The sequence below is a fragment of the Propithecus coquereli genome, unplaced genomic scaffold, assembly GCF_000956105.1.
Source record: "Propithecus coquereli isolate 6110/MARCELLA unplaced genomic scaffold, Pcoq_1.0 Scaffold235, whole genome shotgun sequence".
Taxonomy (NCBI): Eukaryota; Metazoa; Chordata; class Mammalia; order Primates; family Indriidae; genus Propithecus; species Propithecus coquereli.
The window spans coordinates 4108469-4125024 of record NW_012147897.1 but is presented as its reverse complement, the minus strand read 5'-3'; the positions used below and the strand labels follow the sequence as shown (position 1 = coordinate 4125024).

At 37.4% G+C, this 16556-nt stretch overlaps 1 protein-coding gene across 1 annotated transcript in view; it reads left to right on the top strand.

Annotated features, from left to right (window-relative positions):
• Positions 1-5092: 5092 nt before the first annotated feature.
• Positions 5093-16556, top strand: part of PGM2L1 (phosphoglucomutase 2-like 1) — a 48212-nt gene continuing 36748 nt past the window's right edge. The window contains exon 1 of the mRNA XM_012645586.1: positions 5093-5467. Coding sequence (XP_012501040.1) covers positions 5357-5467 — 111 coding nt within the window. The 5' untranslated portion in view covers positions 5093-5356. The remainder of the gene's footprint in view (positions 5468-16556) is intronic.

The window sequence follows — 16556 nt, the reverse complement described above, 5'->3', positions numbered from 1 at the left end:
AGATAGAAAGTATAATAGATTGGTGGTTGCTTCTGCCAGAGGGTGGGAAGATAGCGTGACAGAGGGCTGATAGCTAAAAGGCACAGGGTTTCTTTTTTGAGGTGATGAAATGTTCTAAAATTGACTGAAATAATATTTGTACATCTCTGCAAATGTAATTTAAAAACTATTGAATTTTACACTTTAAATGGGTGAATTTTATGGTCTGTGAATTACATCTCAATAAAGCTGTTTAAAAAATGTAATGAGGCACTCACTCTCGGGTGCCAATCCTGCACTTCCACAAACCTGAGAGCAAGCACCTCCTTACATTCTGCACCCTGGGTTCTTCGCCTTGCTTCACTGCAATCCTGTGTGTGTTCTGCATCCATCCCCCTTACACAAAGATAACCACCCTTTTATTTGTTGTTATTGTTATATCCCCTTGCCTCAGAGGAGGTTTTATGTAAGAGGGCTAAAAGTAGAAAGTTGCTTGCAAGATACCAAGATACTTCCTTTCCTGACTCCCTTCCTCTGTCTCTCATTCTCTCTTCCTCTCTTTTTAATACAGAGGTCATTACAGTTTATGACAAGTATCTTTCTCAGCAAAAATAAGAGAAAATACTTCTTTTCAGAGCAATCATGGAGCAGAATGATAGATTTCCTCAAGGTTTAAAGTCTTAAAATAGGAAGGTGATGAGAGAAAGAAGCCTTGAACTCTGCTTGGTGGTAACACTTCAAGGAATAGGCAAGATTTTAGAAGGGATTGCTATGTGGTAAACCTAGACAGACGCTTTGGGGTTCCTAGCCTCAACCAAGATTCCTGGTGATTGCTTATGAATGGTACGCAAGGAGAAAGCTGTCATACTTCTGGTGTCAGTGACCACTATGGCCTTGGACAATGCAGAGGTTAGCAGAAACTTTGACGAACTAGAGCTATAGAGTCTTACTGTTTCTCCCAGTACCACATAAAGCCTGGGTGGGGAGGGAAACCTCTGATACTGATGAAAATTTAATTTCTTGCTTCCTCAACAGAATGACAGCTTGGAGTCTTTCAATTGGATTTTTAAAAATAATAAAGAAATGGATATTTCTTATACACTTGAGGTTTTTCTTTTAAACTTTTTATTTGGAAATAATTCTGAAGTTCAAAAATAAAAATGGTATAAAGAATAGCCATATATCCTTTACTCATATTCATCTACTGTTAACATTTCCCCTTCATTTTATCATTTACTATTTATCTAGCTATATAGTTAGTATATGTTTGTACATATATGTATATAATAAATATTTGTATATACATATACATAGATTTTTTCTGAGCCATTTGAGAGTACGTTATACATATATCATGATCCTAAAATATTAGGTCCATTACATATATATAATTATATATATAGTATATGTAATATACATATTATAATATAGTCATGTGCTGCATAATGACATTTCAGTCAACGATAAACAGCATATTCAATGGTGGTCCTATAACATTATAACGGGGCTGAAAAATTCATATCACCCAGTGATGTTGTAGTCATCACAACATGGTAGCTCAACGCATTGCTCATGTGTTTGTGGGGACACTGGTGTAAACAAACCTACTTCAGAGTCATATAAAAGTATACCATAATTATTACAGTACATAATACTTGATAATGATAATAAACAACTATGTTACTGGTTTATGTATTTACTATGCTATACGATACTTTTTTATCGTTATTTTAAACTGTAAAGCCAGGCCTGGTGGCTCACATCTGTAATCTTAGCATTTTGGGAGGCCGAGGTGGGAGGACTGCTTGAGGCCAGGAGTTCAAGATCAGCCTGAGCAACATAGCAAGACCCTGTCTCTACAAAAAACTTTAAAAATTAGCCAGGTATGGTGGTACATGCCTGTAGTCCTAGCTATTCAGGAGGCTGAGCCAGGAGGATCACTTGAGCCTAGGAGTTATACTCAGGCCACTGCACTCTAGCCTGGGTGACAGAGCAAGAACTTGTCTCAAAAAAAAAAGTGTACCTTCAACTTATAAAAAAAATATTAACTGTAAAACAGCCTCAGACAGGTCCTTCAGGAGGTATTTCAAAAGAAAGCATTGCTATCAAAGGAGATGACAGCTCCATGCATGTTACTGCCCCTGGAGATTGTCCAGTGGGACAAGATGTAGAGATAGAAAACAATGATAGTGATGATCGTGACCCTGTAGGCCTAGGCTAAAGTGTGTGTTTGCGTCTTAGTTTTTATTAGTAACAAAAAAGTTTAAAAAGTAAAAAAGAACAGATTTTAAAAATAGAAAAAAGCTTATAGACTAAGGATATAAAGAAAGAAAATATTTTTGTACAGCCATACAATATGTTGGTGTTTTAAGCTAAGAGTTATTACAAAAAGAGTCAATAAGTGTTAAAAAATTAAAAAGTTTATAAGGTAAAAATGTTGCAGTAAGCTAAGGTTAATTTATTATTGAAAAAAAAATATTTTATAAATATAATGTAGCCTAAGTGTACAGTGTTTATAAAGTCTACAGTAGTGTTCAGTAATGTCTTAGGCCTTCACATTCACTCACCCTTCACTCAATCACTCACCCAGAGTCCTACAAGCTACAAGCTTGTCCTACAAGCTCCATTCATGGTTAAGTGCCCTATACAGGTGTACCATTTTTTAATCATTTATGCCATATTTTTAGTGTACCTTTTCTATGTTTAGATATGTTTAGATACACAAATATTCACTACTGTGTTCCAATGGCCTACAATATTCAGTACAGTAACATGCTGTACAGGTTTGTAGCCTAGGTCTGGGTCTCCCTTGGTTATCCTTCATGTCTAAGCAATAAGCCTAATCAGCTGGGCAAGATTTCTGGTAACAAGTTAATGTCTGTTATGATCTTGCTGATGAAAGTGAAGGTTAATTAACTCTTTTTTTCCATCTCTTGAAAGTTCTGTTGATTTGGTAGTGTTTTTCAGAACTGAATTAAGAATTGTCTTATAAAGATTACTTATCAAATTTAAATATAAATCATCATTGGATCTTGTTATTAATAAAATTTAGATTCTGATCTGGTAGAACTGGGGTGGGGCCTGAAATTTTGTATTTCCCCCAGAGAACGCCAACATAGCAGTGCTCCTATCACACTTTGAGTTGCAAGATTATGGCCACATATGTCACAGTCAAGAGATATTTTAAATAGGCAGGTACCCAGGCCCCATCCCAATGTACTGATTCAGAATCTCTGGGGGCAGTGTCCAGGAATACAAATTTTAAACAAACTCCTAGGGAAATTTGAGAATCACTGATCTATGGGTTTGAAATGCCCTCCACCTTTTCCTAAACTTGTTTATTTTCTGTTCCTTAAAGGCCAGTGTGGGTCTCTCCTTCTGCGTGATGCTCTTATTGACCATCTCAGACTTAAATAAACAATTGTTTGTAGCAAGCATTTGGTATTTATCATGGTCTATCTTTTCTTGCATATATCCTGTCTCCCCAGACAGATTTTATTTCTTGAAAGGAACAATTATTATCATATACATTCCTGCAGCCTCAGCTTCTATATAATGCTTATCATAGAGTAACTGTTTAATTAATACTTATCATGGACAATGGTAATGATGGTAGAAGATGAATTTCTCTCCAAGATGCATGGTTGTTTCCCAGGACTTGTGTGACTCCACAAAAGAACTTGCTGACTCCACAAAAGAAACACTTAGTTGCTTAGCAAAAACTGCAACTCCCAACTATGGCATGTATTTCAGGAATTGGCACCACAATCCTTTTGTACCTTGGTAGTTTGTATTTTATTATAGTAACTGGCACTTTAAAGGAAAGAAAGTAATACTTTGAATTTATTATGTCTTTTATCTGTGAACCTCAAAGCAGTCTAAAGCCATTTATTAAATTAGTATATAGCCATGGTGTAAATATTATCATACCCTCCTTACAAAAAAGCTGACTAGGGAAAGAGTTGTGAGATACTTGGCCAAAATCATAGCCATTGTAAGGAAGCCAAACCAAGAAACTCAGGAGCAGCTGGGTAGCTGACAGGTGAGCACTTCTCAGCATTGACCAGATCTCAAGTTATGTGACTAGAAAGGTGAGCACTGCATAGAAGAGAGGTGGCTAAGAAGAAACTGAAGATTATTTCAATTTGAGAGAACTAATTTCTTCTTCCTCTGTATTCCCACTGCCATCGCTCTTTTTATCTTGTGCCGCTTATACGTTTTTATGTTAAGGTTAAATGCTGACCCATCTTCCCTTAACAACTTGTCTAATTTTTGGTCATCTTGTTCTCTCTACATCCTAGTCCACTGTAGCAGCAGAGCTAAAATAACTGCCAACTGAGGACATCTGAAACGGGATTGGAACCCATGAACTTGGCCTCCTAAAAAGTTGGTGCAGCTCTCATACAGTTTCCTCTTTGTGTGTAAAACAGGAAAGGATTACGCCCACCTACCTCACTAGATGGTTGAAGGGACAGCACGCGATTCGTTAACTGTAAAGCACTAAAATGGATACCAGTTACTCCTTTACTATGTCATTTCTTGTTTAATTTAATTTAACGCCAGGGCCACACAGCACAATTAACAAGGCTGTGGAGAACAGCCCCGAGGTAGATCTTTTTCCTTTGAGGAAAGGGAGAGCGCGGGGCTCCTGGGAGTCGCAGTTTTTGCGGCAGTCTCCGCTGATGTCAGGGAAAGGTAAGAACTACCATTCCCGTGAGGCCGTGCGCGGGTTGCTAGCACACCGCCCCCCCCAAAAGGCGCGTGTCCCTAGACAAAGCTGGGGATCTGAGCGCGCGCCGGGGACCCTCTCAGCGAGCACGGAGTCAGTCTGCTCGTGGTAGCCGTGAGGGCAGATCGAGGAAAGGAGACACTAGGGAGTGTGTGGTGATGGTAACAAGGAAAATTAAAAAAATAAACACGCACCATTGCCTCAACACCCAGGCGACTGCAAACATGCGCTACTGTGGAGGCGTGCGAAGCGCGCTCCCGGGCTCGCGCCTAGTGCGTCGGGGACTTCAATCAGCGGAGGCGGGAAGGGGCGGGGTCTACGGCCAGGGGGCGGGGCCTAAGGCAGCGAAGGGCGGCGGCGGCTGGGGCCAAGACCGAGACATCTGGGACTGTTGTTCTGTCGCGGCGCGACCGCCTCAGTCAGCTCGCTCCAAGACCCGGACCTGGTCCTCTGGGGAGCTGGCGGCCATATCCCCCCTTTCTCCCGGTTCCCTAAAGCTGCGGCAGGAGCTGGCGCAAATACCCAGCGGTTGGTCTCTGATGCCCTTCGGTGAGGAGGGGACGTCTGGACCCTGGTGAACGCTCCCCAGACCCCACTAACTCGGTGTTTTCGCTGGACCCCCGGCCTGCACACCGCAGTCTGCCTGCCATGGCTGAAAACGCAGAGGGGGACCTGAACTCCAACCTGCTCCACACCGCCTACCACACCGGGGACCCTCAGCTAGACACGGCCATCGGGCAGTGGCTCCGCTGGGATAAGGTGGGTACCTGGTCGGCCCGGCATCCGCCTCCTCCTGCTGCACATCTTCCCACACACAGTCCGCTCTTTCTTGTCCCCACCCAGGGCTTCGCAGGCTTCAGAGGAGATGGCTTGGGCAGTGGGGCGGGGGCCAGTGGAGCTGGGCGTTGCCACCCACCTATGCCTGGGCTGCCTCTTTCGGACGTCTAAACAGGGCAGAGAGACATCTGCATCGCTTCCTTTTGCAGCGCGCTGAATTGCAACCTCCCTTCCTCCCCCCCTCCCTTCCCCTTCAAGTGCATGTCATCTTTTTTTCTACAAAAAAAAAAAATTAATCATTATCGTAAATTATACCCTTAACAGAGCTATTTCCTTTCCACTTTCTCTCTTGACTTCCTTCTCTGAAAACCTGAAAGTGGTTTCTGGCACCCTTCTTGGACGTTTCTAATCGCTATCCGGATGTGTTTCCACCTTCTGTCGATAGGTAGTCTCTGGTCTTCTATCACTCCCTGGTATTCTCTAGTATCACCTTTTGCTCTTGAGAAAGGCAAGGGTTTTTCTTCTTTTTTTCCTTCCCTTGCCGGCAGCTATTTTCTGGAAATATCCTAGTCAAAGAATCGTGTTTTCTAGGTTCCATGTGATACTCCTGATACAGAATTGTTTTTGCCTTAACCATTCATCCTCTCCCCTTTCCTCCCCACCAGGTTGTTGTGGTGATTAAGTCTCTTGCAGGCATAAGAGATGGATTTGTGACAGCCAGAATGAAAATGCAGCTGTTTTACTTGTAAAAGAGGGCCCTGGTGGCTCCAACAGAGGAAGATAATCCAAGCTTTTGCCTTGTCAAGTGCATAAAATACATTTGTTGAAATAGAGAAGGCAGCACATTTTAAATGGAATTAATGATAATTAAAGAATTTGTATGGTAGTATGTGAAATCATGTTGTACAAATGAATTTCCTAAAGGGTTAGCTTTATGGAAAAGTTTTGTTTTTACGTTGTTTGGTTGTTCATTTAGCAAAAAAAATACTGAGCACTAGATGATGTTCTAAGTCCTCTAAAGCCTGGGAAAGACTAGTGGTGAGGAAAATAGAAAGGGTTCCTGCCTTCAACAAGTCTTTAGTTTTAGCAGATAAAGACGGCCAACAAATAAGCAATTATAATGAGGTATTTGTGTTACTTGGTTATATGCACCTTGGACATTAATATTTTTCCTTTAGAGTCTAAACAGTGCTTCTCAAACCTTAAAGTGCTTACAGCGTACCTGGGGATCTTCAAATGCAGATTCTGATTCAGGAGGCCTGTGCTGGAGTCTGAGATTGTGCCTCAGAATGATCTTCCAGGTGATACAAATGCTGCTGGTTTGTGGACCACACTTAAAGTGGCAAGACTCTTTTTGTTCCCTTTAGATGCCAGTTTTAACTATACTTTTCCTAATGAGTTTCCTGACTGATTTCTAAAAGATTGGTCGAATGAATTAGTATTTATTAATTGTCAGTGCTGTGCCAATATATTGTTGGGATATACTGAAATATAAAAAAACTATAAAATGTTATGAAAAGATGATGCTAGAGTAGTTTTGGTAGCAATTAAATGGTTAATAGGCGGTCACTTCTTGTTTCAAAAGTAGAAGTAAACTGTATTGGAATGGTCAAGGAAGACTTCGTGAAAAGATGGGATACATATAAAAAGAATGAGGCAAAATGTCCTTGAAAATGGAAGAGAAATTCTTAATTTATATTTAAAGTGCCCTCTATATACAAGGCACTGACTGAAAACCTGTGGGATATAGAAAAATGAAATAGATATGGATCATATCTTCAAAGAACATGGAAGAGAAGATAAAACACAAATATAGGGAGCAAGTAATAAGTACCCTTCACAGAGGAATAGATTTAACTAATTTTATTATTAAAAAGTAATTTCTTCATTGATCCTCTCAATGGGAAGGAGAAACAAAGATACCTTTTAATTGGGAAACAAAGATGTATCTACAGTAGACTGATAACTGTACATAAGCCAGGGTATGTCCCACAGCACAGAAATTTAGAGTGCAGAAATGTAAAATAATAGTTCAGATACGTAGCTTTTGACATAAAGAAACCGAGTTTAACACCTGATTAATACCTATTTAGTTAAAAAAGTAACCTACCAAATGCTGCCAATTCTTCATGACTCTCATGAGGCATATATTGTTGAGTCTCTGATGCCCTTATATAAGTTATAAATTGATCTGAGGGCAATTTGCTACTTGCCTTGGTCACCAAGATTACTAATTTTATTCTGGGTGGGTTGTGTTTGAAAAGCATTTATGAAAAAAAATTATTTGTGCTGAACTTTCAGAATTAGTTAAAAACTAATGAAGAGGAAGACTATGACAAGCAGAGATAGAAACTTCAATGCGTGTTTCTGCTGTAGCTTAGGGTACATAGAAATTTTGGTGAAGGTATGTAAAGACCGGGACATAGAAGGGCTTTTATTTGTCTTTAGTGGCCTTGACTAAATAAAGGTGTGTACAAATGTTAAAAAAAAAAAAAAAAAAGAAAAAGAAAGAAAAGAAATAGTGCAACAAGAGGGGATTTATTGAGGCAGTCTGGAGTACCCCATGTAGTTTCCATAGAGTGGCTTTCTGCTGGTAAATTTACCAGTCCAGGATCTGACCTTTCAGTTCCTAGGCCTTCAAACTAATTTGTTAGCCTGCCTCTTGTCAGGATGGACTCTCTCTGCTCAAGGTCACAGAAACAGATGTCTGAATTCAGAATGCTATTTTATTAACTTATGGCACAGATGGAATAGCTAAGTGGATGCATTTCTAGTTAGGGAATTTTCTAGATGCACCATAAGAGAAGTCAAAGAATCAGAAGAGTTTTGGTGATCATGAAATCAAATCACAGGGAGTCAGATATATGACATAAACATTTAACAGCATCAGCCTGTAACAAGTGAATGCACCTATCTCCGTGATAGGACTATCCTACCATCAGAACTCAACAAAGTGTTTCTCCTCTAGGCAGTGCACAGATGACTTAACTATCAGTTTTCTTTCCTGCTATGTTCTAGTGCTGACTAAGGCTACCACCTCCTTCTTAGTTCTTTCTTTCAGTGCTTTCATACATTCTGTCAAATTACAGAGAAGTGGTGCTGGCCTGGAAGCTAGATTCTCTTTAACTTGAGAACTGTGTTCTGTTTCTGATCTACTGTGGCTTTTCTTTTAGAAAGCAGTCTTATATCCAAGATATTAAGCACTGGCAAAGTTTGGGTGGGTAAGTAGGGGGTGGGACTGGGACTCAGGGCAGAGCTACTCAGCCAGCTATAGCAGCAACCACAAAGTTGTTGAACTTCCTATATATTGACAACAATGTGGAGGCAGGAATTGGCCATGGCATTTTAAGAAATAAGTAGAACAAACTGGTCTCAGAATGAAGGTCTGTGTTGAGAAAGAGTAGAATGTAAGGTTAAAGATAATTCAGTTTTATAAAAAGCCTGAAAATGGAAATAAAAAATTTCAATTCAAGCCAGTGATTTTCAAATGTCTAACAGTAGAAGTTTTCCCAAGTGAGATATAGCCCTGATAGAAAAGGTGGTGAACAAATTCCCTTTTGAATTACCGTGTGATGGAAAATACACTCATGAAGCACCTTTACAAAGGTGATCTAGTTTAGTTTGATTGTGTAGAGACCCAAAGAAGTCATGGACATTATCTGGTTGTAGAGCCTGGATTAGAGCTTGAATCTCCCACCTAGTTCAAATCCAATTTTTTTGATACTAGTTTATATCACATTTTTTGTTCACATTTTTCTAAGACTTAATTTGGCATTTAATCAGTCAAGAGTACAGAGTACGTATGGCTTTATTAATTCAGGGAAATGTTAGTACTTATTCCTTGAATTTATCTGTGTAATATTTCAACCTTTGTAAAGTGCTCCAAGTCTCATTTGATAATTCACAGCAGCAGTGTGTTAGGCAGGTAGTAGTTATCTCCATTTTCATAAGTGTAGACACTTAGGCTCAGAAAAGGAAAGTGACTTGCCCAAGAATACATGGCTTTCAAGTGGTAGAGTTGAAACTCACACCTAGGTTGTCTGACTTTTACTCCTATCAGTGTAGTAGACTCCACAAACCAAATCTTTAAAAATGTAGTCACATTATAAACAAAGTTTCAAGGACCTCATTAAAACCATTTTATTGGCTTTTTAAAGCTGGAGTAAGGTATAATATTCTGCAGAATAAATTGTCATGGATTTCCTTTTTTTTTTAAAGAGCTAAATTTTCTGTTCAACAGAAATTTTGCTTTGATCTCCTTGACAACAATATTCTCCCTCTGTCCAAGAAATTTAGTACATATGAGTCTTTGAATTTTTCTTTCTTTTTTTTAGAATTAAAATCATTTTTTCTTTTCAAATTTCCTACATTTTCTCCTCCATTTCCATTATTTTATTTTCAATTTGTTTGTATTTATTTTGAAGAAATACATGCTTATGATCTTAAAAAGATAATACAAAAGGGACTATAGTGGAAAGCAGTGTTCCTAATTGCTTCTTCCTCAGTTTGCTCCTTAGAGGCCATTTTTTTAAACTTTTTTTAGTTATTTTTGTGGTTACTATGAAAAGACTAATGTGCTGGTACCAATATTTCTTGATTTGTTTTAAAGCATTAGATATTATCAGTAAAATATATGCCTGTGCTATGAAAAATGGGAGCTCACTCATACTATTCTTGATGCCTCTCAATTTTTTTTTTTTTTTTTTTAGAGACAGGGTCTCACTCTGTCATCCAGACTGGGGTGCAGTGGCACAATCATAGATAGCTCACTGCAGTCTGGAACTCCTGGGGTCAAGGCATCCTCCCAGCTCAGCCTTCAGAGTAGCTGGGACTACATGCATGTGCCACCACACCCAGCCCCTCCTAAATTTTGATGGTTATGCTATTAGTTTTAATTATTCTTTCGAAAGTTTAAATAATATAATTAGTGCTAGCAAAGTCTACAGGACAATAAGCCCAACTAACAAACACAGAGCTCACAACTGGCCATTCTATTTAAGGGGAGACTGGCAGAAAACATACTTTATACACAAAATCAGAGAAAACCCACACCAGCTTCCCAGAAAAATCTATGTACTATCTAAGGATCAAGCTATATGAACAAAATAAGCTGCGTGAAAAATGTAAAAGCAATGTTCCCAGAAAGAAAGATAAATCAAGGAGCATAAGAACTTAAAATTTTCTAAATTAGACAATTATTTCATCAAATAAGGAAAGATGCCATAAAAGAACAGGAAACAAGAATGAGCTCTTGGAAATTAAGGAAAAAACAAGATTATACCCCAGCCCTGCCAAATGTAATAGAAAATATAAAAGTTAAAGTTGTGGAAACATATAGCAAAAGGAAATATGAGGGAAGTAGACATGGAGTAACTACGCCAGGAGACCAATGTAAAGAAATCATAGATGACAGCAGTGTACTAGATCCACATTAGATGTCAAGAAATATGTCTTGAAAGAGAATTCAACATCTATGCCATAAGTAGTAAAAAACTGGAAGATGTCAGTGATGTGGTGAATATGGCATGTTATTTCTGTCAACAGCATCATCAAAAAAAGAAAAGCAATTACCCATGGAAGGATGGAAAGAAGGGAAGAAGGGAGGGAGGGAATAAAGGAATGAAGGACCCAAATAAACAAGGAAAGAAGAACAAACCTGAATAAGTAAGTTATTGTCCAAAAATGAAGCAAACTAAAATGGAGCATGATTTTGAACAATTAATTGATGGAGCTTAAGAAAAAAAAAATCCATTTGATCTCAACACCTTCAGGTGACACAGGTGTACTTGGAGAGGAAGAAATTTAATCTGTAGAACCCACTACTGGGATCTACAGTGAACAATGTTTAGATGGTCTTAACTTAGTGCTTACGTTATTTTCAACTTTGAGAATCAATTAGGGGACAAAACACAAGATTTAATTTTTTTATTATAAAAAACACATAAAAGTTACCATTTTGACCATTTTTTAAGTGTACAGTTCATTAGTGTTTCTAAGTTCATTTACATTATCATGCAACAGATCTCCAGAACTTTTTCATCTTGCTAAACTGAAACTCCACAGCCATTAAACAATACCCCATTTCCTCCTCCCCGTAGTCCCTGACAACCAGCGTTCTACTTTCTGTTTCTATGAATTTGACTACTCTGGGTACGTCATATAAGTGGAATCATACAGTATTTATCTTTTTGCGACTGGCTTATTTCACTCAGCATAATGTGCTCATGGTTCATCCATGCTGTAGACAAGATTTAATTTTGATTATAGAACAAAATGTAGATATTATGAACGTATTTTGGGTTTTGGCTTATTATGCTTTGTTTCATGCTACTTTTTGTCTTTCAGGAATTTGTTGAAATTGCATCCACTCCTCAGTACCCACCGACCCCTTGCTGTAGTTCTTTTTACATTGTGGGTTTAGTCCTTTTATTCTTTAACTATCATATGATTAATAATAATAATAAGTTCTCAGGAGGGAGAGGAAATAAGTGTTTAAGTCCTTCATCCTGAACTAAAACTCTATTATTTTTTCAAATTAACAAAAATGTACTTGAAACTGGAAGCAGCCAAGATGTAGGTGAATGAATAACAAACTGTGGTATATCTATACAATGGAATATTATTCAGTGGTTAAAAGAAATGAACTGGCAGGCCGGGCGCGGTGGCTCACACCTGTAATCCTAGCACTCTGGGAGGCTGAGGCGGGCGGATTGTTTAAGCTCAGGAGTTCGAAACCAGCCTGAGCAAGAGCGAGACCCCATCTCTGCTAAAAAAATAGAAAGAAATTAATTGGACAACTAAAAATGTATAGAAAAAATTAGCCAGGCATGGTGGCGCATGCCTGTAGTCCCAGCTACTCGGGGGGCTGAGGCAGGAGGATTGCTTGAGCCCAGGAGTTTGAGGTTGCTATAAGCTGGGCTGACGCCACGGCACTCACTCTAGCCCAGGCAAAAGAGTGAGACTCTGTCTCGAAAAAAAAAAGAAATGAACTGGCAAGCCACAAAAAGAAATGAGCTAATGAAGCCATGAAAAAACATGGAGAAACTTTAAATGCAGATTGCTTACTGAAAGAAGCCAGTGTGAAAAAGCTACATAATGTATGATTCCAATTACACCTCAGTCTGGAAAAGGCAAAACTGTAGAGACAGTAAAAAGATCAGTGGTTACCAGAGGGTAGGATGAAGGGATGAATAGGAGCACGAAGGATTTTGGGGGCAGTGAAGCTATTCCGTATGATACGTAAATGGTGGATACATGTCATTATACATTCGTCAAAATCCATTGAATTTTACAACACAAGGAGTGAACCCTCATGTAAACTAAGGACTTTAGTTAATAATAATGTATCAACATTGGATCAGTTATAACAAATGTACCACAATAATACAAGATGTTAATAGGGGAAACTGTAAAAGGAGGATACGTAAGAACTTCCTGTACTATCTGTTCAATTTTCTGTAAAAATTGTCTATTGAGGGTAGTGGGAGGGACTTAATAAAATTGCCGATTATTTTTAAATATATATAAGTAAAAGGGAAGAGATTCATATTTTTTCATACCTTTTTTGAAAATTGTCATATAGGCAATTTTCATATAGACAATTTTCAAAATAGGTAGACTGGCTACTTCTGCTTGTTATTTGGAGGCCTTCTTTGCCCTATTTTTTGGTTCATAAAAGATTTTTGTTTAATTCCTTCAAGTTTTCCGCAAGGCCGTTAGAAAGCCCATTCAAGTATATCTTTGATCTAGAATTATTTTCCCTCTCTCTTCCTCTCCTTTTATTTAAAAAATCAGAATATGGAGAATCTAATAAAAAGGAAATTATCATTATTTGGTTCTTCCAGATTTTACTCATGAGATACGTTGAATAGCAAAAGAATGTAAATATTATATATATTTCATTAGCTCAGATTTTAATGGTACCTCCCTAGATAATCTAAATTAGGTTTTATGCATCTGTCCTTTTGGAGAGACAGCATGACTGGTTTATTTCATTGTTTTTACCTAATTCATGTCTGATTAGTTTTTTAGATATATTTTCCCTAACAATGTTGATTAGTAATTTAGTGAAGATTTTACTGAGTATCTTTTCATTAGTCAATTGCTCTCTGTATTACTACTAATTAGTACTGAGGCTGCTGCCCTCTGGTGTTGAGAGTTAATGGAGAAAATGATTTATGCTGGTGGAGAAGAATAGGCAGACATTGAGCAGGATAGTGTCACTGATCCTGCATAGGATCTTTTACACCAAATAATTTAATGAGCAATGTCTCTTACTAAACAAAACCATGGAAGTTGTCATTTGACGAAAGAATATGAAGAATATAATATTGTAAATGGAAAATACGATATCTCTCAGATTCAAAGGCATTTTAGCTTTTAGCTAATCAGAACCTAACCTTGTTAGAAAATCTCTTTAAGCAGTGGTTTTATTTTGTGCTGCTGCTTCAGCATTTTTTCATGTCATTTTATATCTGAAATATTTCATTATTTATGCTAGTGAAAATTAGAAAAAACCTAAATGCTTACCAATTTTGGAATGGTTAAATAAACTGGAACACTCTACAGTAAAAGAATAGCATAAATCTGTATGTATTAAAAGGACCTCCAAGATATGTAGATATGGATATTTAAATAGATAGGTGTATAGATCTGCATTTGTTAAATTTTTATTTTATTGTTTTAAGAACACTTAACATGAAATCTACCCTCTTAACAAATTTTCAAGTGTGTAGTACAGTATTGTTAATGATAGGCACAATGTTGTACAGCAGATCTCTAGAATTTGTCTTGTTTAACTGAAACTTTCTCCCATTGATTAGCAACTCCCCATTTCTCCCTACCTCTCCCCAGCCCCTGGCAACCACCATTTCACTCTTTGATTCTATGAAATTTGACTAGATAGTTCATATAAGTGAAATCATGTAGTATTTGCCCCTCCACGCAAGATACATGTGAAATAAGCAAGTTATAGAACATCATGTACAATTTGATACCATATATATAAAAGAAAAAGTTAAAACTACATTTTATAAGTAGTATTAGTATACATCTATAGTATAGATGTGTAGGTAAACATCTGGGAGAGTACATTATGAATAGTAAGTGGTGTCCCTAAAGGAGGTGTCTGTAAATAAGTTTTAATTTGGAAAATTAACTTTTCACAGTCTATTTAGAGTTAATACAGTATCACTTCTTGTAAATTCTAGTAACAGTGTGGGTCCATTTTACCAACCTCCATCCTTTATCATTTGTATCACATCTATAAATACAATGATATAATTTTTGCTTTAATCAGTCCTATGTGTTTTAAGTAAATTAAGAAGAAAAAATAGTCTTTTTATATTTATCTAGGTACCTGCAATTTCCAGTGCTCTTCTTACCTTTCTAAAAATTCCAATTTTCAAATGGTATTACTTCCCTTCAATCTGAAGAATTTCCTTTAGCATTTATTATAATGCAAGTCTGCTGGCAATGAATTTCCTTTCTTTTCTTTACACATATGTTAGATCTCTTGGCATATATGTCTCTGAGGCCCTGTTAAGTTTATTTTTAATCATTTTCCCTCTGTGCTTTATATTGGATAATTTCTATTGATCTGTCTTCTAGTTCATGGACCCTTTCCTCTTTCATCCCCATTCTGCTATTAAGATCATCAGTGAATTTTTAATTTCAGATATTATATTTTCCAGTTCTAAAATTTCCATTTGGTTCTTGTTTATAGTTTCTATTTCTCTTCTGAGATGTTTCATCTTTTCTTTCATATGCAAGCATATTTTCCTTTAAGTCACTGAGCATAGATAATAGCTGCATTAAAATCCTCATCTGCTACTGCTAACATCTGAGTATCTTGGAGTTGGTCATTACTGATTCTTTGCTCTTGAGAATGGGTCACATTTTTCTGGTTCTTCATTTGTCTGGTCATTATGGATTGTATTGTGGACATTGTAAATAGTATATTGTGGAGACCTTGGATTCTGTTTCTTTCTCAGTGTTTGATTTTCGTTGGTTTGTTTTAAAAAGGTAATTAACTTGGTTGGACTCAAATTACAGATTCTGTCTCTTAGGAGGCTGCTCAAGTCTCAGTTTGTTCTTTTATCTTAGCTGGAATCTGTCCCATAAATATGTAGTAGAGGGATTAGCCAGAGATTTGGATAGCGTTTACACACAGAGTATGGGGGTTCTCCTTCTCTAACTCTTTCCTTTCTGGGCATGTCCTCTACTGGCTGTGGGTGCCCTGAACTCTGTGCTCTGTTTCTTCAGGCCATAAGGACTGTGGGATTTTCACTGGTGTTTTAGCCACTGCTCATGGCCCGGACTACTACCTGTCCTCAAATTAAAAGCTACAAAAATGGGAACCTTACCCTGTGAGGGTCGCACCTCCCAAGTATTAACTCCCTGCTAGAATTGATTCTTCTTTTGTTCACTCTCTGTTACTTTCGGGTCCTTGTGGGTTTTGATTTCTTTTGTTTTTGTATTTTTCTAGAGTTTCTAGTAGTTATCTGTGGGAAGGTCAGATATGGTTACAGTTTACTTGACCATACAGAAAGTAAATTGTATATGATATTTTTTATACATTTAAAATCTTTTTCTGTTTGTTGATATACAGAAATACAATGAACTTCTGTATATTGACCTTATATCCAGCAGTCCAACTGTATTCTAACGTTAATTCTAAAATTTATTTACTATTTTGGATTTTTTTAATGTGCCAAATCATTTCATCTGAAAAATATGAGTTTTGTTTCTTTTCTTTTCAAGTCTTTTTTTTTCAAGAATTATATTTTTTAAAAGGCAAAAGATTTATATGATCCAAAGAGAAACCAGAGTATTAGAATTATGTTTTTTAATTCATGATTTTGTAACTATGTCTTTGGTTGTATCACTGTTGTACTTTTTGTCCCTTTTTTCTTATTTTATAGCTTTGGCTATGACTATAGAGTTTTCTTTTATTCTTCATTTTCTTTTCTCTTATTATGTTTTTTTTTTTGAGACAGAGTCTCACTGCGTTGCCCAGGCTAGAGTGCCGTGGCGTCAGCCTAGCTCACAGCAACCTCAAACTCCTGGGCTC